At 42.8% G+C, this 24,433-nt stretch overlaps 8 protein-coding genes across 8 annotated transcripts; 3 read left to right on the top strand and 5 right to left on the bottom strand.

Moving 5' to 3' along the window:
* Window positions 1-2,080: 2,080 nt before the first annotated feature.
* Bfra_009513 (putative subtilisin-like protein) lies at window positions 2,081-4,180 on the top strand (the record flags this gene model as incomplete). The annotated part of the gene is made up of 6 exons (XM_037339856.1): window positions 2,081-2,299; window positions 2,401-2,638; window positions 2,689-3,181; window positions 3,245-3,589; window positions 3,646-3,818; window positions 3,870-4,180. The coding sequence occupies 6 exons, from the start codon at window positions 2,081-2,083 to the stop codon at window positions 4,178-4,180; spliced, it is 1,779 nt and encodes a 592-aa protein (XP_037189906.1).
* A 405-nt stretch (window positions 4,181-4,585) lies between these two features.
* Window positions 4,586-6,057, bottom strand: Bfra_009512 (putative glycoside hydrolase family 61 protein; the record flags this gene model as incomplete). The annotated part of the gene is made up of 7 exons (XM_037339855.1): window positions 4,586-4,675; window positions 4,795-5,113; window positions 5,200-5,295; window positions 5,375-5,459; window positions 5,527-5,645; window positions 5,710-5,935; window positions 5,997-6,057. The coding sequence occupies 7 exons, from the start codon at window positions 6,055-6,057 to the stop codon at window positions 4,586-4,588; spliced, it is 996 nt and encodes a 331-aa protein (XP_037189905.1).
* Window positions 6,058-7,690: 1,633 nt separating this feature from the next.
* On the bottom strand, window positions 7,691-9,842 carry Bfra_009511 (putative anaphase-promoting complex subunit 8 protein; the record flags this gene model as incomplete). Its single annotated transcript, XM_037339854.1, has 4 exons — window positions 7,691-8,890; window positions 8,940-9,072; window positions 9,120-9,692; window positions 9,745-9,842. The coding sequence occupies 4 exons, from the start codon at window positions 9,840-9,842 to the stop codon at window positions 7,691-7,693; spliced, it is 2,004 nt and encodes a 667-aa protein (XP_037189904.1).
* Window positions 9,843-10,412: 570 nt separating this feature from the next.
* Window positions 10,413-11,519, top strand: Bfra_009510 (putative farnesyl pyrophosphate synthetase protein; the record flags this gene model as incomplete). The annotated part of the gene is made up of 2 exons (XM_037339853.1): window positions 10,413-10,532; window positions 10,596-11,519. 2 exons carry the CDS (start codon window positions 10,413-10,415, stop codon window positions 11,517-11,519), a joined length of 1,044 nt encoding a protein of 347 aa, XP_037189903.1.
* Window positions 11,520-13,203: 1,684 nt separating this feature from the next.
* On the bottom strand, window positions 13,204-14,833 carry Bfra_009509 (uncharacterized protein; the record flags this gene model as incomplete). Its single annotated transcript, XM_037339852.1, has 2 exons — window positions 13,204-14,687; window positions 14,746-14,833. 2 exons carry the CDS (start codon window positions 14,831-14,833, stop codon window positions 13,204-13,206), a joined length of 1,572 nt encoding a protein of 523 aa, XP_037189902.1.
* A 606-nt stretch (window positions 14,834-15,439) lies between these two features.
* Window positions 15,440-17,499, top strand: Bfra_009508 (uncharacterized protein; the record flags this gene model as incomplete). Its single annotated transcript, XM_037339851.1, has 5 exons — window positions 15,440-15,532; window positions 15,582-15,817; window positions 15,872-16,073; window positions 16,399-17,058; window positions 17,128-17,499. 5 exons carry the CDS (start codon window positions 15,440-15,442, stop codon window positions 17,497-17,499), a joined length of 1,563 nt encoding a protein of 520 aa, XP_037189901.1.
* A 166-nt stretch (window positions 17,500-17,665) lies between these two features.
* Bfra_009507 (putative copper homeostasis protein cutc protein) lies at window positions 17,666-18,583 on the bottom strand (the record flags this gene model as incomplete). Its single annotated transcript, XM_037339850.1, has 2 exons — window positions 17,666-17,941; window positions 18,287-18,583. 2 exons carry the CDS (start codon window positions 18,581-18,583, stop codon window positions 17,666-17,668), a joined length of 573 nt encoding a protein of 190 aa, XP_037189900.1.
* A 1,153-nt stretch (window positions 18,584-19,736) lies between these two features.
* On the bottom strand, window positions 19,737-20,490 carry Bfra_009506 (putative cutinase precursor protein; the record flags this gene model as incomplete). The annotated part of the gene is made up of 3 exons (XM_037339849.1): window positions 19,737-19,903; window positions 19,970-20,127; window positions 20,207-20,490. The coding sequence occupies 3 exons, from the start codon at window positions 20,488-20,490 to the stop codon at window positions 19,737-19,739; spliced, it is 609 nt and encodes a 202-aa protein (XP_037189899.1).
* Window positions 20,491-24,433: the final 3,943 nt, after the last annotated feature.

Genomic DNA, 24,433 nt, shown 5'->3' with positions numbered 1-24,433 from the left:
AATTGTCTTTTCTTTACTCACTCATTGGGAAATCAGTCGTCAAAAAGATACATCGTTCATTCAAAGATTCTTGCATCGTTGAGCAAACTTACCTACTACCTACCACTGCCTCATCTAGCTCAGAACATCCACAAAGAGAACCACCATAGACATCACTCTCGTCAGCCTTATTTGAGATTGATGCTTGTATTCTTGTCAGTTTCTTCGATATGATGGTTGCCTTGCTTTGTGCTACCGCTCGTGAGAATTGAAAAATTTACTCTATCAAATTGAGTACTGGAAAGAAATTAGGTCACCGCAAGTACAGATCAGATATTCCTAATATATTCTTGTGGGCAAACTCAAATCACCAGATCTCGGGGCCACTGATCGGAAATCAAAAGCTCTGCATCTCTGCTTGCTGTTCTCTGCTTCCTCTGCATAGGCTCACATTTTTGAATCATAGCACAGCCTTGATGATAGCATCAATATGAAGTATGTTTTGTGGTGAATTTCCATTCTCAAATGACGACTGCATAGTTGCACATTCACCCCTCGATTGAGTAGTAACTCAACGTCCAGAAAAGTGGTGTTGCCTTCGACAATCAAGCATCGTCCTTTCGTTTTTGCTTTGCGATCTATTCTAAGCCAAGTTATTTGTAATCTCGCAATGTATCCTGTCTATTCAAGCTTCGGAGATGATATCTTCAATGTTCTGAGGTTACAAGTATGACGGATGACGACCTCATTGTTCCTCTATTATGTTAGCTTCGTACAACGTACGTATTGTCAACTGATCTCTATTATCTGAATTTAACCACAGGGTTTGTCTATAGTCATCGTTGCTGTTTCGTATTTACCGTTGGGAGATTTGCTGCCTTGTATCTACAAAATTTCGCACAATCGAAGGTGATCATGATCTTAACCGATTCTATCTGCTTTGGTATCTTTTTCTTGCGACAGTGTACAATAATCCGGCGGTTGATTAAATCCAACGTTGAGACAGTCTTATATGTCTTAATACAAGTCCGCATTATCGGATTCGACCTCAGTTATTGATGTTTCGAATGAACCACCCTCCAGTCACTGGCCGGATTCTTGAGTGGGAAATCAACACTTGAATATACCATATGTAACTGTTTATATTATTTTCTGCAATGAATAGCACTGGCTGATCGATATTTATATTGCACATGAGGTCGTTCTTTGAAGATAAATCTTCGTCAATTATTCAGAGATAATTGATTTGAGAATGGAATTGAATATAGATCGGAAATCGATAACTTTACTCGATCTATCTGCAAACTTTCAAGATAACATCTGAAGAAATTGATATCAGATACCAGATACCAAGTTGCGTGATTAGTAGTGAATTGCGATATTTGATCTAATCTCTCGCCAATGATAATTTGCTGCAACTAAGGATTATTATCGTGATGGTTGAATGACACCTTTTTACAGCGACCTAATTAGGAAGTTCCTTTTCACTAGTCCCACAAATCGAAAAACATTCGATTCATCTACATAAAAAGTTACAACTATATTTATCAATCCGGACTTTTCTCTAACGCCTTACCACAGCGTCCTCTTTATTTCTCTTTATGGTAGAGAATTACGTTAACAATTGCGGTACTTCATTACAAAGTAGGATTTGAGCTCTATGACCTTCCCCTTCTTTCGGCAATCTTCAAACATGCGGAAGGAGAGTTTCCCCACTTAGGATACATAGCTCAATTTAAGCGTCCGATTCACTAATGACTTTCCTAACGCAGTCACACCGCCGTGGCGATCCGTCAATCACCCACGCCTCATATATTGCATCGTCCAATGATCATGGAGATACAAGATAACCTTAAATTAATGCAGAGAACATGTGTGGGCGATTGTAACGATATGAAGGATAAAGAAACTCCAAAAGGCAGCTCGTAATGCAAGCAATAAATTCACTATTGGCTCAGAGGAGCAGGTACCGTGGCGATGCCGCAAGCTTGTCTCGCACAAGCTTGCGCCTTTCCCTTGGCTAGTATTGGCATAAGTATGCCATGATGCCGCAGTTCTTCGTCAACGTCTTCTTCGTTGTAATCATTCTTACTTCGGCAAGATGCTTCTCCTCAATATTTTCTCCGTGGCATTTGCTGCGTCGGCAGTCCAAGCATTACCCACGTTCGGCAAATCCAGCGTTTTCGAGAAGATCGCTGCTCCACCACCAGGTTGGGAATTGGATGAGGATGCCGTGTTCGACAAAGATGTATCAACGATGAAGTTGAGGTTGCATTTGATTGCACAGAACATGCCAGAATTTCACAAGATGGCCATGGATGTATGATTTCCCATTCCTCACATGTCACATGTAATGCTGGATTTGTATATGAGAAGAAGTCTTCTTAATTGTTAGGTATTTTCATATAGAAGCGAATCTAGGCTAACCTCCCGAAGATCGCTACCCCTGGACACGCCCTTTATGGACGTCATCTTGACCAAATGGTGATCAATGAAATGATCGCACCAAAGACACAATCGCGTGACCTTGTGTTACAATGGTTGTCAACTGCAGGCTTGACAAACCAAACAACTGTCTCAGCACGTGGTGACTCTGTTATTGTAGAAGCAAGTATCAGCCAGATTGAGGAGCTTCTTCAAGCGGAGTACAACGCTTATGGTAAATTATCGATGTCGCCGTAATTGATTCCAGTTTCTAATGTCTTTTAGTTCACACTGGTTTGTACGAGGGTGCTATCCGAACTCTCGAATATAGTCTCCCTGATGCTTTGAAGGGCCACGTTGATATTGTTCAACCAACAACCTTCTTTGGTCTCCGTGCAATGCGTTCCAACATTAAGCAACATCAGGAATTTGACGAAAGTGTGCTGAATGTTGAGGGTACCGAAGCTGTCACAGGTTGCAGTGGTAGCACCATCACCCCAACATGTCTTGCCAACCTTTACTCATTCACTTCCGCCCCAGCTACATTGACAAGTGGTTCAATAGGAATCGCTGGATTTTTGAAGCAATGGCCATCCAAGACAGATTTGACCACCTTCATGAACAACTATGCATACTTCGCCAATAAGGCATATACTTACACCTGTACCCTTATCAATGGAGGAACTTGCCCATCAAGTGGTAGTGGTTACCCAGGTATTGAGGCCAATCTTGATGTTCAATATGCTAGAGCCATCACATCAGAGATTCCCAACGTCTAGTGAGTTTTATATTGATCTATTTTTAAGTGTGCCATTTGACAGAACTTACTAACGCTTCAAAGCTACTCAACTGGCGGATCTCCCCCTATCGTAGGTAGTGGTTCAAACACCAACGAACCTTACCTAGAATTCCTTGACTCCCTCCTCGCCGCTACTACCCTTCCACAAACCATTTCCATCTCCTACGGTGATGATGAAGACACTGTTCCCTTGAGCTACGCCGATGAAGTTTGCAATCTCTTCTCCCAACTTGGTGCTCGTGGTGTATCCGTTCTCGTTGCGTCCGGAGATTCCGGTGTAGGAACTACTTGCGTTACCACTGGAACCACGAAAGGTTTCACCACTAGTTTCCCAGCTTCTTGCCCATGGGTGACCGTTGTAGGTGGTACTACTGGTAACAGTCCTGAGTAAGTCATATTTCCCACAAGATAATTGTAAGAATGAAAATATTAACTCTCAATAGGGCCGCTTGGACTGATGGTGGTGGAGGATTCTCCTCTGTTTTCGGACAACCTTCCTACCAAACTACCGCTGTCAACTCTTGGCTCACGACCGACACCACCCACAGCGCAGTAACAAAATACTTCAACGCATCTGGTCGTGCCTACCCCGATGTTTCCGCTCAAGCCACAAACTGTAAGAAGCCCCTCCCCTTTTTCTTGATATCATTCACTAACATCTCTCTAGTTGTAATCGTCGCTTCCGGTAGTGCCGAACTCGTCGACGGTACCTCTTGCGCAACCCCAACCTTCAGTTCCGTAATCCAACTCATCAACTCCAACCGTGTTGCCGCCGGTAAAGCTGGTCTCGGATTCCTCAACCCATGGTTATACACATCCGCCAAATCCGCATTGACCGATATTACCACCGGTAAGATTACCGGATGTAGTGGTGTTATTTCTGGCGCTGGTTTCTCGGCCGTTAGTGGTTGGGATCCTGCAACTGGATTGGGCACGCCTAACTACACCAAGTTGTTGGCAATCAGTAATACTACTTAAGGAAATAATGAGATTATTGAATGAAAACGGAATGAAAATAGATTGCGGTAATAAATTACGGCTATGAATTATGAGGATTCGGGCAGAGGAAGGAAAGAATATGCATGTATATGCATGGTCAATTACAATACATCAATTAGCTCACCATGTTAATTCGACCATACATCCTCTATCCATTGAATTATAGTGAAACTCCATCCACATGTTCAATATTCAAGATTATTGTGATTACACATCCGCAATAGAATGTAGTTGGTAAAACATTATACTTCGCCATAACATCATTCATATACACGGCTCCCCTCTACCCTAAAACAAATACTGATATCATATCGATCCAATCCAACCCAATCCACACATCATGCCACTATCCCCTTTCAGCCCTTTCATAATTTCCACCACCACTCACAAACATTGACTATAGTAAACACTGCTAGCAGTACACGTACTACCCGCAGCACAAACCGTTCCTCCAGTCCATCCTTGACCTCCACACTATAATATTGACACTCGAAATTAGCATTCACCTTGACATCAAACCATCACCTCACCGTTACCAAGAAGTATCCCGCAAACAACCAAAGAAACAAACAAACACCAAGAAGAAAACATACCTGTCCAAACTTCTGTACTACCGATCCCGTCGCCGTAGCCGTCGCGCTCGTCGCAGTCTTGGTCGTAGTAGTAAGAGTTGCAGTCTTGGTCGTGGTGGTCAAAGTCCCAGTAGCAGTAGCAGTAACAGACGCGGTAGTAGCCGCTCCCGTTCCAGCAGGCATGCTAGCCAACGTGGTCGCCGCATTGTTACCAGTTGATATTCCAGCGTAAGCCGAAGAGCCTCCTTGAGAAGCCCAGACGGCGGGACCGGGAACAGTGTAGTTGAAGAAATTTGAGTAGATGTTTGCTGTGTAGCCGGGGTCTGTGACGGAGAAGGCTCTAAAATGGGGAAGGGGGTGTTAGCTAGATTTTGAGAGTGAGAGAGGGAAGGAAGGAAATTGTGGGTGGATGTTTGGAGGACGTACCCGGGAATAGATACTAGAGGGCCGGGAGTTCCGGTACCTCCGTTTGTCACAGTTATTTGTGCGCATTCGATGTAGAATTGGGGGATTCCTCCTGGGCTGAATTGGGTTGTTAACATCAATGTCTTCATCGCCACTTCTACATCTTGCAAGAACAAACAGTCGAACTCAAACTTACTAGGGATTATGAATAGCAAGTTGTTGAATACGAAGAAGATAATCGCCGTTAGGAAGATTTGGCGGAATAGTATAGGTATATGTTTCTTTTCAAATCAGTCTCCCATTCTCATTTTCCGCTAAATCAGGTTCATCAAGAGAATCAAGACTTACGATAGAGATTCCAAGTTGCTACTTGATTTGTAAAGGTAGGACCAATATCTAAAATCTTAAACCAGACTTGGCCGGATCCATCAAAGGCCGCTGCAGTTGTTGGTGCTTTTGCCATATATCTATAAACAAAAACCTCAATATCGATGCTACCATGTGTAGCCATAAAATAGATAGGTCACTTACATGGACAAAGGACCCTGATGGTAAACCTGTATGTCGGCAGTGAAAGAGAAAGAATCACCAGCTTTGACTGTAATAGTTTGCGCTCCATTACTCGTCTCACCTCCGGAATTGCATCGCAGATCATTGCTAGCGAGATCTGTAACAGGACTATTGTAATTATCGTTCATGCGAATGTATCCATAGGGTGGATATTGGATGTTCTTGTAGGTAAATGACTGGAAGATGTCTAGTTGATAACGTGTTAGCTACTGTTTATTCCTGGGCTTGATAAGTTGGCTGGTGCTTACAATGGGCTGAGGCATGGCACGTAAGGAACGAAAATCCTAGCAAAGAAACGAGGGATTTCATGATGGGCAAGACAAATTGTGATGGAAAGCTTAGGGTGATACGAGATTCAAATTGACAGAGGGAGACTTTTGGCAATTTATACAAGTACGAATTAGTTAAAAAAACAGCATCTGCAGCAAGTAATTACACTCTTAACTAGTGTTGTTACATTCATGTATGCGGATCGAATCATTCTAATGCCAGATATTGCTTTTATAATCTCCTCATCAACTGACTAGGACAGCAGATAATTCATCAACAGCCGGCATTCCTCGAGCCTCTAATATCAAGTTCATGGAATAAAATTGGTATTATATCCAAGTATCTGGATCTTGGCAAGTCTCAAAATCCGGGGAAGTCAGCATGGGGAAAGTGGAGGATATAGGCAGCATGCCGTTGCCAAGTGCCGTTTCGGATGAATAACGTCAAGCTGCACCCCAGATTTCAGTGGCTGAGAGGCTCGAAACTTTACGGAGAAATGGAACGATGAATTTGCATGTCCCAATTGGGATCAAATATGTATTCATGATGCTCGTCAGAGCACGACAGCGAAAAGCTTTTGTTAGGCATTTCTCTTTTTTACTATATCTCTGCACATGTACGGCAATACGGAACTGCTACTATTATATAGAAAGTGGATTTATACCATGATGATATGCGGAGTAGCGGGCCGTGTTACACAATTTATATAAATTGAATTTCATATAAATCGCTTGGATAAAACTGAAGGTTGATCAGCAGATCCCGGAATGTCATTTCAAATTACAAACGCATATACTCAAGTATCAAGTAAACAAGATATGTGATGTGGTATGTAGATAGAAGAAGAACTGATTTTCGACGAGTAATCTCGCCCCTTTTTAGTCAGTCTCTCTTAGAGGCCATCTTTGGACTCGGAATATGTAATCGTCAGGCGGATCTTAATACGTTCCTGAGTATTAGTTATTGGCTAGTATTGGCTTTGATGATTCCTATCTATTTTTTAAACCCATTCTGTCTTCGTAATCATCTTCCAAAGTATCTCCGAAATCAATAAAAAGCCCTTACTGACGCAGCGAAGTCGAATGTGATACACGAACTGCCGAAGCAACAACTCCCACAGCTTCCCGCAGTCAATTCCTAGAGCTAGACTGTTTCGCTCATGGCACGAAGAAAAGAGACAAAGTGCAGCTCACAGGGCACGAATCTCACTAGCTCAGACCACTCGTGAGGAGAAAAGAAGAAAACATGACACTCACGAAGATCAGGAACAGAGGTAATATAAAATACATTTGAGCACGTAGATCGAAATAGGCGAGGAAATTAGTGCGCGAGAGATGGAAATTATGAGTCCAGACGATGCCGTTGATGACTTGTAGCAATTGTTAGCCATTTCCTGAATATTGACACTTCTCAACAATTGCATGAAATTCAGGACGATCTTCGCGAAGAAGGGCAGTATTTGACTTTAAACAACGTGTAAATGAAATATCAATTACGCCGGGTATTCTAGAACAGTAAAACTATGACTTCTGAAGATTAACAACAAGTCTAAGATGATGTGGCAAAAGAAGGTATGCGAAATCATGAGTCTGACGCTAGCCAGGATCAAAACTAGATAAAATCAATATTTATTGGTATCTCAAAACTCCTATAAGTGCCTTCAACTCGTTACTCAGGGTGAGTCCAATCCCTCCAGTCTGACCCTGACTTCTCTAACTAAAGCTTTTGCGTCCTCCACTTCTACCCCATCTTGACACAATTCTGTTGCCAATTGCATGGCTCTTTTGTAATCACCCGTTCTCATTGAATGTTTCGCTAGCCACATCCTTGCTTTTGACGTCGCAGCCGTGACTCCTGTGCCATTACCACCTTCACCTGTAGGTGCCAATGGTTGGCGTCCTTCATCATCTGATGAAGCTGAATCATTATGAACGTTAATAGCCGATGCATCTGCATTATCATTGCCTTCTTCCTGTGCCATGCACATCTCCATGTATCCTCGTGCTTCTTTCTCATCCTCTAGTCTCTCGTACATCCCAGCAATTTGTAGTAAAATTTCCGGATCCATAGTGCCTCCTCTTTCTCTACCTCCACTTCCAAATGAACTACCCACACCTGCATCGTAGTAGCTGTCTGCTAATAATGCACGCTTCAATGCTTTTATACCCTCCAAATCGCGTCCCATTTTCTGTAGGCAGGATCCTACTGCCATCCACATTTTACCATCCCATGGACGGAGTCCTGCCGCACGTTTATAATACCACAGTGCATATGCATGCATCTCAAGTACTTCGTATGTTTGTCCTAGTCCATACCAGGCTCTATAATCTCTCCTATTCACGTCAACTGCTCGACGATATGATTCAATAGCTGCGTGGGTGTTTTTTAATTCCACATATTCGTGACCCATGAGCGTCCAAGCACTGAGGCAAGAACGGTCTAAAGTCAAAGCACGTCTGAAATATTGTACAGCCTTTTCATGGCTTGATAATAGTGAGTAGTAGTTGCCAATCACAACACATGATTCTGGTCGAAACTTATCGACACTCGAGCAGAGGTGTGCAAGAAACGACAATTTTGGTCTCAGATTCATGACATAAAGAATATTAGAGTAGTGATCGAGTGAGTCTAGTCGATGAGGATGTAGTGCAAGAAGGCGACTGAAGTGGGCATCAGCAGTGACAAAATCCTTAGTGTGATAGGATAGAAGAGCTAAGCATGTGAGTAGAAAAGGGCTGGTTGGGAATATGGAAAGAAGTTGCTCCAGAGAATTAGACAGTTGTGGCGTCGACTGGTATAATTCAAGGGAAGTATGAAGATGAAATATGAATGAGAGAATGTTTTGGGGAAGGTGTGGCGATATGCGATTTAACTGCCCAGCAAGTCAATATTTTAACATGAATTTTAAGGGGCTTACTTACATCCTCAACTCTCGAAATTAAAGAAGTCATCTCCAACCAGCATCCCCAATTCATGGGGAACAGCTCAACACTTCGGATCAGCCAGCGCATCGCCTCATCCTCATTTTTATCCTTGGCCAGAACCATTCCATAGCTATGTCTCGTTAATGAAAATTCAAGTCCAAGGAAATTTTGACTAACAGATATTCAAGCCATCCTTGACTACCCGCAAACTCTCCAGTTTCAGTCTTTCTCTCTTGAAACCAAGCATCCAATATTCGAATTATTGTGACCAATTGTTTGTTTACTGTATTTCCTCCATCGTGAGGACCCATTACCATTTCACTGTCTTCATCTTTCTTCTTCTCGCCGGACATGAACTTCGCGTATAAAGCTAGGAATAAGCTCTTTTGGCTCAGTTTTGGAAGCCCTGATATTGCACCTGTGCTAACTCGACTTGATGCCTTTTCTTTTCCCTTTGATCTTGTATTTACCCCATTTTGATTACCTTTTCCCGCCGTCGTTGACAAAATCCCAGAGAGCAACCTATCCGGCAGGAATACAGCCGCACATCGGTCGAATTCCCGGCAATCGAAGAAGGATTTCGCCAGCAAATATTTGTTGATCTCTCTCGCCTCAAGCTGTGCCTCTTCGGGATCGAGGTTTCCAGTAAGGACGATTGGAGGGAGTCCTTCCGCCGGAACTTCCGTCATCTGCGAGTCTTCGGGCTCTAAGTCATCATTTGTCGGTATAGATGTCAGGAGTTCTGCTGCCCTAAGTAGATTGGTCAATGAATGTAAGCAACATCGCTATTAGGCATTTGTACCATTTTGCAGATTGATATAAACATCTCTCCGAGCATTTCACGACTGCTTCCTGTAGGGACCCTCGCAATTGTGCTGTTTCTCGTTCCGTAAGTGCCATGTTGTAATTTTTCTACCTCAATTCTTGGAGAATATGAGCTTTAAGATAGCTCAAGCTTGCCTGCAGACTAGTAAGTCGGGTCTTGATTAGCTTTGCTTGGTTTAAGGTACGGTACAGTCCGGGCCCTTTGGTTGTTTTGTTGATTTTGATACCTCGTCGACCGAGGAACAATTCACAATATTATCCTCGCCAGAATGTCTTTGAACCATACAAAGTCAATTCACTGTTAAATATTATACAGCATAGTTTCAAGAAAGTGGCATGACAAGAGGATTCCGACGTTCCATCAATCGAATTACAAGGTCTTGGATCAAATTAAGTAACCTTTTTAGATATGGAAAGCGCGACTTAACCTTAATCCTGTGTTTGTTTCCGCGTTCTGCCCACCCCGCACCTTCACCGCTTGTAATTTAATTCCCCCCTGTTACTCTTAACCCTTCTTTGCAGTACCTACTCCATTGTTTATAGTACCACCACCCTTCTATCCATTCTCTTCATTCTCTGGTCATCAATACCTTTCATCCTATTCTACCTAATCGACTTCTATCGATCATCACTTACGCAGTAACAATGGCAAAGAATACCACTCTCAAGGAGTTCGAATCCGTCTTCCCAAAATTGGTTGAGGATCTACTTGCCCATGCCCAAAAGTACAACCTCCCTCAACAGGGTCAAGATTGGCTCAAGGCCGTGAGTGATTTTTCAGAAGAATCATCGTGAATGACATGTACTGATTTAGTTTTCCCCGTATAGTCTCTGTATGCCAACACGATTGGCGGAAAATGCAATCGTGGAATGTCTGTTCCCGACTCAGTATCTCTCCTCCTCGAAGCTCCCCTATCTGAAGAACAATACTTCGAATCTGCCACATTGGGATGGATGACTGAACTTCTTCAAGCCTTCTTCCTCGTATCAGATGATATCATGGATAGCAGCATCACTCGTCGCGGTCAACCTTGTTGGTACAGACAACCAAATGTCGGTATGATCGCTATCAACGATGCTTTCATCCTCGAAGCCGCGATCTACTCTTTATTGAAGAAGTACTTCCGCTCTCACCCTTCCTACGTTGATCTCATCGAACTCTTCCACGAAGTTACATACCAGACAGAGCTTGGTCAATTGTGCGATTTGTTGACCGCACCTGAGGACAAGGTCGATTTGGACAACTTCTCAATGACCAAGTATGACTTCATTGTCACATACAAGACTGCTTACTATTCCTTCTACCTTCCCGTCGCTCTTGCACTTCACCACCAGAAGATTGCAACTCCAAAAAATCTTAAGCAAGCCGAAGATATCTTGATTCCGCTTGGCCAATATTTCCAAATCCAAGATGATTATCTTGACAACTTTGGTCTACCAGAGCATATTGGAAAGATCGGAACTGATATCATGGACAACAAGTGCTCTTGGCTCGTAAACAAAGCATTGGCTATTGCAACACCCGAGCAGCGACAAATACTCGAGGAGAACTATGGCCACAAAGATAAGACGAAGGAAGCCGCAGTGAAGAAGCTGTTCGATGAGTTGAATTTGAAGCAGATCTATGAGGACTATGAAGAGAAGAGAGTTGGTGAGATCAAAGAATTGATTTCACAGGTTGATGAATCTGAAGGCTTGAAGAAGACTGTGTTTGAGAGCTTCTTGCAGAAGATTTACAAGAGAAGCAAGTAAACGGACAGGACCTTTGTTGATCGCGCATACTTCTTTACACTAATGAGCAGCGAGCCATACTTCTTCTAAAAGTTGTTGGAATTTATAGAGCTGAGTTCTGAAATACCCCAGATAAGCCTTATGCTTTATCTTGCACCTTTTGGGTAATTGTTTAATTCGCGCTGATGATTTTCTGTTCGCCGTTATTTTTCTTATGATTCATAAATCTCATTATGCTATATGCTGAATCCTTTCACTATATGGAGCGAGAGGTATTCTGTGCTTCTAAACCGGCTGGTCTGATATCTTGATCCATAGACTCTTATGCTGCAGCTTTCCTCAATTTATCGTGTTCCCATTGAACTACGCTAAATATGACTTGAGCATCTGGTCTTGTCCTCATACGACATTGCCCATAAACTTATATCTTTTGTATCTAGTGTGTCTAGTGTGTCTAGTAGTTCGTACTGGTAGACCAGATATAAGTCTTGAATAATCAGTAATAATTCAATGTTCAAAGTAATTCAACTTTTCAAATTCTGAATTACTTGAATGTTCCCATTGCATTTAAATTCGAAAGTTTCGAACTGTTGGACTGCCGATTTGTTGACAACCCTACTTATGCCTTTATTCTACCAATTATTCTAGTCGTCTCTTGCTCCCGCTCCTCTCCCCTTTTCCGTATTCTCAAATTCTCCCAATCTGTCCTCGTTGTACATAGTTCTGCCACACAACCTCCCTTGGCATTTCTCCACACACCAAAAAAGCCACACATAAGCTTCTTCATCATAAAACAGGAAATACAAGTAATAAGTAGGATGATGCAAAATACGAGCATCCAAACACAGTATGTATCATAGAGGAGCTTCTTCTTCGTATTTTAATGGCTATGTAATCCGAAATCGACGAGAGGGCACCAAGATGTAATAGTATATACGCTGGCCAAAAGAACAGCCCCAGGTTTCTGAGAGCTTCTCCTGCCTTTCCCATCGCTAAAGCAGTAAGTGGGACATTAAAACGCAAGCCCTTAGAACAACAGGAGATTGATCAAGAGGGTATTTGGTAATGTTCCCTTAGCAAATACGAATCATTTTGAGCTTTTCATGTTGAATTTTGTGAATGTAGGAGTGAAAATTGGTCTGAAAGAAGGGCGAGGCGCACAGAGACTTTTACTCTCACCTCCTTGAGTAGTGTTCGCCCCGGTCGCCACTTTAGCATTCCGCCCTGCTTTTACATCAATGCTCCCGTCCATCTCCACATCAGTACTCCCTTACTTACACCCTCTTTAGATTTGGAAAAAATGTACTAAATCCAATTTGACAGACAAATGCATATGGCCCTGATGAACTTGTAGGGAGATCAAAAAACTTTCATTACGTCTTGGTGTGCGATTCACTTCATCAATCTTGTCAAAGTCAAGCGGCTCTTCAAATTGGATAAGAGACACTTAGTAGATTTGAATAAATGTGTAATTGATGTTATACAATATATGCAAAGGGTGTATACGAAAATCAGACTCAAACCCAAACTCCAATTTGCGACTCCTGCCATAAACTGCACTATGATTTCATTTCTACACCTTTCATTGCACCTCCGATAAAACAATTGCTCTTCTATCAAACGAAAAGAACGGAACAAGGGACAAGAATTGATATCGTCTTCAGATAAAAAGATACTTAACTTTATTTCACCTACCAAGAATCCCTCATTTAGTAAGAATAATCTCGACATCATCAGTAGCCTTATGCTTCCCATCTGAAGGTATCAATTTTATAGAGCTTCTCTTGCCGCGACTCATGAAAATGACTTTCTTCATTCCCTCTGGACACGGCTCAGCTGCTTTGGTAAGAGGTGATGCTGGCCGTTGATGAATCGCTGGAGGAGGTGTTATGATAGCGTCTTTTGGCTCAGGATTTGCTGGCAATGAGTCTGCAGATACGATCTCTTGTAGTGGTGACGCCTTAATTACAGACGCGCCAAAGGTGGTTTCTCCCGATTTCGATGAGACGGAAGGTCGAGTGAGTGGTGATATGGGAGACATCAAATGGGAAGTCGGTTCTGGTGTTATACTTCGATTTCGTGGGCCAAATAAGGAGGATAGACGAGATGAGGTACTACCGGATCGTTTAGAAGGTGCAATTGAAGATGCATCTGTGTCGGTCCAATCATCATCACCAAGGCTTTCTGAAATAGACTTTTTAGGGGTTTTGAGTGACGATTCTCGTTCTCGCCTTTTACGATGACGTTGGATTTCGAGTTGACGAATTGATTCGCGGTCCGATCCTCTCGATCTGGCTCTTTGGTAAATGCTACTCTTGTTCTTATCGAATATCTGCGAGGAATTTGTCCACCGGTAAGGGTTCGGGGTTTCTGGTTCTTTCCCTTTGCCTCCCGCTTCATAATCCTTGCTCTGAGGATAATTGTTTGCTTCTTCTTGTTCATCGTCGTCTTCCGCATCATCATTATCGACACCATTCTCATCTTCCTCTCTCTCTAATAGAGCAATTTTATCATCCTCCTTCACCTTCTTGACCTTCGATCTTGGCTTCATTTTGCCCTTTGCTCTATTCTTTGGAGCTTCATTGATGTTTGGTTTGCTCTTGCTTTTCTTCCTTTTACTCTTCTGCTTGTTATGAATTTTGTAGTCCTCTTCATCATTTTCTTCTTCATCCTCTTCAAAGAACTCATCGTAGTCTTCATCCTCGTCTTCATCAATCACCTTGCCTCTTTTTCCATTTCGTTTGTTTCGCGGTTGCTCCTTTCGCCGACTTTTGACAGACTTTGACATCTTCCGGCGATAGATCTCCAAATCGCTGTCACTATCACTGCCGCTGTCAAATTCATCATCATCGTCACTGGCCTCGAATTCACTGTCGTTGCTATCACTGTCATCTTCTTCATATTCATCTTCGCTGAAATCTTTCCGCCTCCTGCTCGCTTTGGGTTTCCTACGGGAATTCTTGGGACGAATTGCGCGCGATCTCTTACCATTTCGAGTAGCTCTTTGACGAGTTCCAGAGCGGCTTTTACTGCGAGTTTCCCATTCTTTATTCCGCCTGGGGCCAATATCTCTATCTCGATCGTGTCTCTTGCCCCTAGACCTGCCCTTTGTTTCTGCTTCAAAAGTTCTTTTACTTTGGTATTCTTCTTCAAGTAATTCCAATACAGGATTTGTGTGGTAAACATTATCTGGAAACGATGTTAGTATCAAGACTACAACTCATCAACAGACCCTGAATAAGCTTACGAGTATTGCCTACAGGATAACCTCTACGTCCCGGTGGGGGACGAGGTAGCTGTTCTTCTGGAAAACTACTGCTGCAACAATTCCCCATGCTTAACTTTCTTCATTATGACCATATCAATAAAAGATCATCCTCTTACCGTAAGATACGAGTTCGAGGATGTGTGTAGATTAAAAGATTGTTGGTCGACATATTCGGTGAGGTCGACACACGCAGATACTCTAACCAGCCTCAATCATAGACCCTAATTATGTAGGAGGACCGAATATAGAGGTCATATTTCACTTGGCACAGGTGAGAAGGTCTCGGACCAAAATTATTGTTTAACGCGCGGTTAAGGGGGGCACTGGTGCGATCGCGGGTCATTTGTGGTTGTCGAACATTGAGAAATTCTGATTGGTCAGCGGTGGGTAGGGGTCCAAAGCTAGCCTAATTCGAGGCAGCAACCAAACAAAATCTCCACGACCTCTGCGTTTGTCCTTCTCCCACCAAGATACGAGAACCTGCAAATTAACGTGGTGATAATAATTACTGGCGGCTAAAAGATACCTAGTACTCACGTCAGTCATTAAGAATAATATCCTGCTTTTTTATCATCGTAACTGGCTGAGGAGGCCGTTTGTGGTCCATTAACAACTCATGAGCACCTGACCGACAACCTGCTAACATCTTTTGTTTTCTCGATCCTTTGAAACGATGAAAAGCTATCTTCTTCTCGAATTGTGGATATTAATCGCTGATCAGCGATTACCAAAGACGACTCTGACTACCTTATGTCTTACATCTAAGGTGAATTAATCGAATTAAAATGTAGAAATAATGCTGAACAAGTATCAAGACACTCAATGAAATCTTCAGACCTGCGCTTTACCGTGAGATTGTTTTACCAGAATTTGCAGATGGAGATGAACTTCAGTGGAATCATCGACAATTACGGGCCATCTCCCAACTTCCTGTTGAGACCCATCTCCGTCACACACGTCGATTAGACTCTAATTATGTTGGAGCGGCTATCCAGGCTTGCCTTTCCAGGTGTTTAGACAATATGACAAATCTCGAGAGCTGTTCCATTAGGTATTTGGCATTTGATATCTCTATGGTTGATAGATTGATCTGATTCACTATTAGCACGATTCCTGGCTTCGCAGCTTACTTCCATCTCGATAAAATCAGGGACATCTGCCTCGATCTATCGAAGAATACACCCCGTTTTCAGATCTTTTATCAGCCACCAAATCTCCCAAATTTCAGAAACCTGCATAGTCTAGATTTGAGAGGCCTGAAGGGTGACCTGGAAGTTCTGGGCACGAGTATTGCCGGAATTCTTTTTGTGAGTGTGAAGACAATAGCATTTCCAAAAACCACCTTTCTCAATATTCGGTTTACTCTGCCTTGATTTTATGATCTAGTTCTTATTAGATTCAGATTGTCCAACCCGAATTATCATCAGATTGTTAGGGTTACGTTGGGTCGATTAAGATGATCTCTGGATTCCAAAGTGCGAGATTGCTATGCCATTCATTCATGCGTGTCGCTACGTGGAGAAATTTCTCTTCCACTCTTTTGCAATCCTTACCTGTTGTCCCGTGAAGATGTTCTACCCATTCTTTTCCTTATTGAGAGTCATTTAAAAATAAATAGCTCATATCATATAGAACGATGGTATGCCTACCGTTACGGCACTCGGTCTCGATCTAGAAGGCCACGATGGAAGCGAAACCACAAATAATTTATTCTTGGATATTTTCGCAGAATTCGACAATATGAGACGAGCAATTGGAAAGCCAGATCTACTATTGAACTTACGAGATCTCATATTGGGAAAAGGGATGTATCATCAGCTCGCTGACATGGACGAGCAATACGACTGTAAGCGGTGGCGATTATCAAACCTTTTAGATGTAACGAAGCTTCGTACATTACGACTTTTGAACGACCCATATATTGAAGGTGGTTACTGGGAGCCATATGGAACTATACATCTGGAGTTATTCGATGGCATTACTGCTCTCCAGAGAGTTTCTGTGGAATTCGTGAGTCAAGAAGTCGTAAAATTACTTCATCACTTAATTATGATGAAAGATTCATCGAATCAAACGACCCTACGAGAGTTTCAAGCAACTCTCGACAGTACAATTCAATCGCGAGCACCTGGCTCTTCTAGCCTATGTGAGGTCTTGGCTCTGATTATGCAATTCGAGTGGCGTCAATTATTGATTTCAGGTGAAGAAAGTTGTATGAATCAAATCTACGAAGCTTCTTGGGATGAGCCTTCATATCAGTGGGAGGAGCTGGGAATTTTGTGGATTAACTGGGTACGTATCACTTTCAAGAAGAATATGTATTGGCATTGAGAGGTATGAGGACTAAATAGAGAACTTCAGGATCAACATCGCGATACACTTCTTCAACTCCCAAAGCTTCGTATTCTAATGTTCTCTTACGCTACAGTAACTATTAGTGGTAAGCGCTCACAAGTTACAGCGTGTGAAGAGGATGCGTTTAGTCTCGCTAAGAGGATCTTTACTGCTTTCCAAGAACATGCGAAGAAACAGAAGAGGGATTCAAACCTAAGATATGTTGGTATTGATAAATGGGTTTTTACTTCTTTGTGGTTGCCTTCTTCAGAGCTCAATGATGGGAACACTGGAGCTGAGGTCGCGCAGCTTGATAAGGAAGAAGCTAGAACATTTGATTTTGTGCGAATGAATGAAGGTTTGGTGATTGGGAAGTACAGGTTGGGTAGAAGTTGGTAATTTGGATATTATTGTATGTGAAGAAGGAAGGTGGTATTGTCTAAAATGCTCCAGATAAATTCTTTTTGAGGGCTTTTTCAATCCCTAAATACATCTATACCCCTTTCAAACGAATTGAACGCGAGACCATACTGTCAGCCCCTTCAGCCATATCACCAAGCCATTTTTAACCAACTCTCGTACCCCCCAAGATATCCCTCATTTTCTCTACCTCCTCACCATTTACATTTTCTCCGTCGCCTACCACAGCACTACTATGGAACCATCCCGCTCCTGTTTCTTGTACCAACTCTTCGAGATTTCTACTGCGTACACCGCCTCCTACAATGATATCGATTCTACCCGCTGCTTGCTGTACCAATTTTTGGAGTTGCACAACTCCTTGAACGGAAGTGGGAGCGCCACCAGATGTGAGGAGAGATGTGAAGTTCAGGTTTATGAGCTAGATTTATCAGGTCATTCTTCTCAACCAGTAATCTTGTGAAAACAAAAAAGAAACTCCAAACATAACTCAAAAGCAAAGGCAAAACCAATGAAACAAGACTCACCACCTCCAACTCCTCTTCCATCCTCGTACTTTCAATCCGATCAAACGCCCGATGAAACGTACACCTCACATTCTCCCCGCCCTCGCCCTCCCTCGCAATCCCAATCAACTCAGCAGATCTCTCCCTATCAACCACTAACCCCTCCCCCCTTCCTCACCATCCTTCAAAATCCCAAAAACAAACCCCCTCCCCCCTAACTCTCCAAACCTCCTAATCTCCTCCTTCATCTTCTCAAATACTTCATCTCCCACCCTGAAATTATCGTCGGGACCTACGCCCAGCGAACTATTATCAACAGGTCGAATCATGATATTGATTTCTCCATCTTCTTCTTCTTCTTTTTTCTCGTTGACCTTCCCATCAAATCTTTTCTCATTCTGGGCATGTAGTGCAGAGTAAACACTCGAGAAATCCTTCACGTCAGGCGTCAATCCATCTTTATCCTTGTGTGCGCAGAGCTCTATGCGCCGCGCGCCGGATTTGAGAGCTAAAAGAGCAGAGGAGGGAGTAAAAGCTGCGATTTCTAGGTTTGGCATATTGGAAATAGCATTGGGGATTGGGGGACGAGGGGAGATTTTATGAGAGTTGGGAGTGGGATATATTGATGAGGGAGATAGCGGGGTAGCGGGGTGAAATTCAGGGCCCAGACATCCTGGTAATTTGATAAGAGTCACTTTTGATTTCCTCTCTAATTACTTTGTTGTTGGGATATGAATATCCTTGGAAGAGCTATGTTTTCTTGGTAATTTATTATGGGTTTTTAAATTCTCCAAATAGACAATTATGTATCACACGAGATTTCAAACTTACTACTTTTGATCACGTACCCATGTTAAAGTTGTAGAGATACTCAATGTTACACATCTTTTATGTGCAAATCATTATATGAGTTGATAGCGTAGCTTCTTATGTTTTGAGATTGTTGAATATATTGTAAATGGAGGGATAGTGGATTAGGCGGGGAAATGAAAGGGGGAGGGGTTAGGAGGGGTAACTGGATTTCCATGATTGATTTGAAGAACGGAAGATGTTGATTGAATGTGAGGGATAGGGAACAAGATCTATAGAGATGCAAAACAGAGAGTGTGAATACGTGGATATTGTGTCTATGAGGATACATGGTGAAAATTTCTAAATAAATTTGGGAGTGTGATAGGGCTAGATCCAATACTTCAAACCCAGCAAAACTCGTCTCCATATACTTTTGGCAATTCACATCTCCTCAATACGTAGATAGGATAAATAACCATATCTAGCATCTTTCCTTCTATTCATCACTAGAGAAAATAGCTCAAATCACAAGCCGTGAACAATTTACATAAGATTACAATTCAAATAGAAATCATTTTCGAACCAGCCATTTATTATTTGGTGTGTAGATAGAAATGCTAACCTGCAAGCAAGGGAGCGGAAGATAAATAGATCCTACTGGCCCAACCAATCCAATCCCGTCTGACAAGAATCTCTACAGTTGAGATAGGTCATCCCAATTAGAGTGATAATTGCCTAACAGGAAAAGAAGAGCAAGGGAAAGCCCAGTGGGAAGAAAAGAAGAAGCAAAATGTACCAGACAAGCCTTCACCGTCAAGAACTCAAGACTCCATGCCTAATTTCGAGAGTGAAAGACGCCCATGTCGTATCATATCATTCCAAGAAACTCCATCCAATCCAATGCGCACCATGAATCCCTTACAATCCGGCTGCCTTCTTAACAAATGCAGCTGCTGCCGTCGTATCCATTCCATAAGTCAGATGAGCCATTAAGATCAAGCTTCCACCTTGACAGATGTTGTCTCCGGCGTGGCAGATGATATCTGTTTTATCGGCTGAGACACCTTGGACTGCATCTCCATTGTCTGGTTATTTCGTTAGTTTCAGATTCCATGTCATGTTGTGGAATATGCAAAGGGTTGAGGACGAACCTGGGTCACCGAAGATAACAGCAGAGCTAATTTTCGCTGTTGTGTCGGCTGGTAAAAGTTTGGCGGCATTATGTACGAGTTGACCACCTTGGGAGTAACCAGAGATGACGACTTTTGTGTCTGGACAGCTGGATAAGGTTGATGTGACCATTGAGGCCCTGTGGTGACGTGTTAGTAAATATTTTTTAGGAGGAAAACAACTAGTCACACTAGAATTTCAGAAGAGGGAGAACATACATAGTCTTACTGCCGGTAGGATCACCTCCTTCCAAAAAGCCAGGAACATCTGCTGGATAGTCGACACCATTCATGGTGACTGAAGATGACCCAAGAGCGGATTTGAGAGCGGAGAGGAAAGGTGGTCCGACTACAGTACCGAGAGTTCCAGTCTCAGTCGTTCCACGAGCAAAGATGACCGTTACGTCTGAGCATGCTCTAGCTTCGATGGAACCTGTTGGAGCGGCAAAGACGGAGAGAGGGAGGAGGAGAATAGACAAGAGTTGTTGAGTTGAGGTCTTCATTCTGAAATTGGTTTATTAATATACTTTTTACAATGAATGGTGTCGATTTAATGAGAATGGATGATCCAGTGAATGAATATGTGAAAGAATGTGTAGATGATGATCAGTGATGAGAGAAGTTGTGTTGAATGGAAAACATCTTGACTTTATATCTTCAAAGTCGAACCCGGCAATTAGGAACGTCATTTATTTTTGTGGAGAATGCCGTCAGATCGTAACATATGCTTAATTCTTAGGAGGCCTTGGGATGAAGTTTCAAGCCGATAATAGTATCCAGATGCTTGTCGGCCAGTCAAGACGAAACTTGCCAAATGCCGAGGTATTCAATACACCTGCTATCACACACCAGACGAAGGATATAACAACATTTCTGTTATTGAAAAAGTAGAAGTGCCGAGGAGAATTGGTGATATTGAGCTACATAGAGCTCATAAAAACCAATTTAGCAATGATTACCCTTCAATACGGGGCACAGTACCGGTATCTCAATGAATGTTCAACTATGTATGTGATCACTGGACCTCTAAGCCGAGCTTTTTCCTCTACGCGCTATATAAGACTACAGCTTGAACAGGCACTTCAGCCAACTGCAGATGTACTAGCCTCGCGTTAATACCTGAGTAAGTATACAGCAGACGGGGAATCAACATCATGGGAAACTTCCCCGACAGCACGATCCCAATTTAGAGATGAAGGACAACAGACGTTAATACGACTTATACGATATATCTGGGGAGAAGAACAAAGCGCATGCTCGGCGCTTATGGCAGAGTTGCAAAAACATTCTTGAGATGCGATTGGCACAAATTATCTCCACTTGGCACACCAACTCCCGTTTCCTAGACCTTTAGACCGTTTTGTTATGTTTCGGCGGGGCTAAGAAATGTTGATAGCCAGGATATTGGTGCTTTGATACCTTTTGAAGTGGGTACCTCAACTTGACATTGAGTGCTTTGCCAATATATCAATCAGTATGAGACGAAAAATTGCTTTTGATGCAACTTGTTCGGATGAATTCGATTTTTCGAAACGTTAAGGATGTAAGAAACATAAGGAGGATGGTGGTGGCTGTGTGGAGAAAAAGCAAAGGAAATTTGATTGTGATGCAACACAACATCATTGTATTTTTATTTTTTGGCTTTGACGTCCAATCTCCAATATGGAAGTCCGATGGGGAGTTTGCCGTGACCCGAGAGTCTGTTTGTTCATCTCATATTCCTAGAATACCCTGTCTCGATCACCGTGATTCATTAAGTCGGTGAGTAGTACAATTTTAAACAGTCGAATGGTGTTCTATGTACATCTTCAACTGCCGATATAGTAGAGATACTTGGAGGTAGTGAGTGGTTGAATCACGGAGGAGAAAGAGGTGCGAGATCGACAGCAAGGACAAGGGAAGGGACCGAAAATTTTCTTAGCCAAGAAGATCCCCTACATGAGGTTACCCCATATTGAGAAAGCGTGAAGCTCCACATAGCTCATGCCTGCTTAGCAATATCCTGCGGTACTATCCGGAAGCTAAAGTAACGCAGAGGAAGCAAACAATTTGGATTTAACTCTCTCTTCAAACCATTTTCAATTGTACATCCATCGCAATTCTTTCTCCTAAACAAACTTCTGAGCCAATTTCGTTGTGGCGGCGTGTCACGGCGTCAAGCTAGCTACTAGACATCTGAGATATCTAGTATTGGGCGTCGCAAGAATACACGGCCAATTCAACCATGAACCGCAAATTCAACTGGCAGCTTTGACAAAAAAGCCTGCCGTCGAATGTTTCGGTCTGAGCCAACATGTACCGAGCCGGAATGATGCGTTGCCCAAAGCGATGCAAGAATGTACAACTCAAGCTGTCATCGACTAATTGAGAAAAGTGCTTGATGTCGATCACTTCATATTTCATCTGACGGCAACAAGTATCAGCGCATGAGGATGTAATTTTCATTGTAAGTTGTGATCATTACTATGTTCTAGGAGGGGGGGGCAGAAAAGAGCTTACTGGAGATATTCAATCGGACTCATTATGGATCACAAGTCCAACCAACCTCACCGGGAGATCGCCGTCAAACGTCAACACCATCGCCGCCCGCGCATCCATAGTATTTACCAAGAGGAAGATTCCAAAAAGTGCAGTCTATGCGATGACGAGCGTCAATAAACCGCCTCCATAAAAGGGGAACCCCTACGATTAAAGGTCTCATACACCTACTCAGCTATCTACCTACCTACCTCACAAATATATGACCGAACATGATATCTTCCACACCTCGAGTATACCAAGAAATCCACCAATCGACACATATACTCAAGCACCAAACTCTTTCCCCCAACCATCCAACCATCTAAACTCTAAAAATCGTTCTCACAAATCCTACACACAAGAGAAGCTCACAGGAAAGAACAATCAGATCACGAGAAACATTTACTTGGAGATTTTATAGCAATCTAATTCCACACGCTACGGCCACACTCCCTAAACTAGCATCCTATTCATTCATCCATCCGTCCACTACACACCCATACACCGATCATAAAATTCTCGTCTCCCATATTCCCCCTCGCTGGAGCGTCGTCACCAGAACCCTCCAGTATCCACGCAACACCTCAATCTCGCATCTCAACCCTCATTTCTTACACTTACCCTCACAATTCCTACACACCACACCACACCACACCACACCCACGCAAACTTCTCACCAACTTCTCACTCCCATCTCATCATCTCCAACTCATCACCCCATCCCATTGACTCCTCTCACTCCTCCTCTACTCTGCACCCATCTCTCCATCCCGCCCAGCCAAGTTCCTCCGCCCTCTCGGTCCCGAGTTCGCTCCCGAACCCACCCATCCCAATTCCAATCACAACCCCAATTTCCTTTTTCCATCCAATCTCCAATCTCCAAAATAAACCCCCCCCAAACCCCCCAAATGTCTCACACACCTCACACACCACCCACACTAACCCGTCTAAATTTAACCCACTAAACTATATACCCAGAAGATATACATACAACTCCCTTATCCCCGCTCTTCACACACCTAAATATACCGATGAAAAAAACTCCGGTAAATGAACCTGAGATATTGGCCCATCGATCCAGAAAAAAAAAATGAAAGAAAAATAACCTGATAATATAACGTGGAAAAATTTCCGTTCTATGAATAGCTTTCTCCATCGAGGAGTTTCTTCCCTCGAGGGCAGGAAAACTACCGTAATTACCTACCTACCTACCTACCTACCTCCTACCTATCTTCTGCACCGGAATCGAAAGAAATATTGACAATGAACTAAAAAGGAAGGAAGTATGGGGGATCATTGTGCTAAGGGGTTTGCTAGTGGGTTTTTCTAGAGGTTGGTTTATAGAATGAATGGATGATTTATCGTGGGCGTTTTATTCACGGTCTATCGTTTACTTCTTGATGTGGATGGGGTTGTGAGTAGGTATCTGGGTACTGGGTAGGTAGATTGATGGATGATTCGAGGTCTCCGATTTGGAGGCTTGGAGTTTATTGTGATTTGATGAAATGGGATGAGATGAGAGATGTTTTATTAAAAATAGATACTCTCTTCATTTATCGGATAATTGATGATGTGATTCAGGTAGTAATCACTGGGTAAATAATGATAATGACGATGAGAAGTCAAGCAGAGCATTCACATGTTAGATTCACCACGTGCAGACACAAATTCAAAACACAAAGTAAAGTAATAATCTCTTCGATTTAGCTTCAGCGAGCATCGTCAGGTACGGTATCTACAATGTGCACCCACGCAATATCTAGAGATGAGCTCAACCCGCTCTGTCAATCGGTAGGCATGTATGTAACGTCGCTCCCGAGAAGAAATAAAATAGAGACATCTGAGATCAGAAAGAATTAAAGCAAGCAAGCCGAATATGCCAACTGTCGCCGCGGCGGGTTCCTCTTCTCGCCATACGTAGATAAA

Source organism: Botrytis fragariae, assembly GCF_013461495.1.
Source record: "Botrytis fragariae strain BVB16 chromosome Unknown tig00000161, whole genome shotgun sequence".
Lineage (NCBI taxonomy): Eukaryota > Fungi > Ascomycota > Leotiomycetes > Helotiales > Sclerotiniaceae > Botrytis > Botrytis fragariae.
Note: the sequence above shows the minus strand (reverse complement) of the source record. Positions and strands in the feature narration are given on the sequence as shown.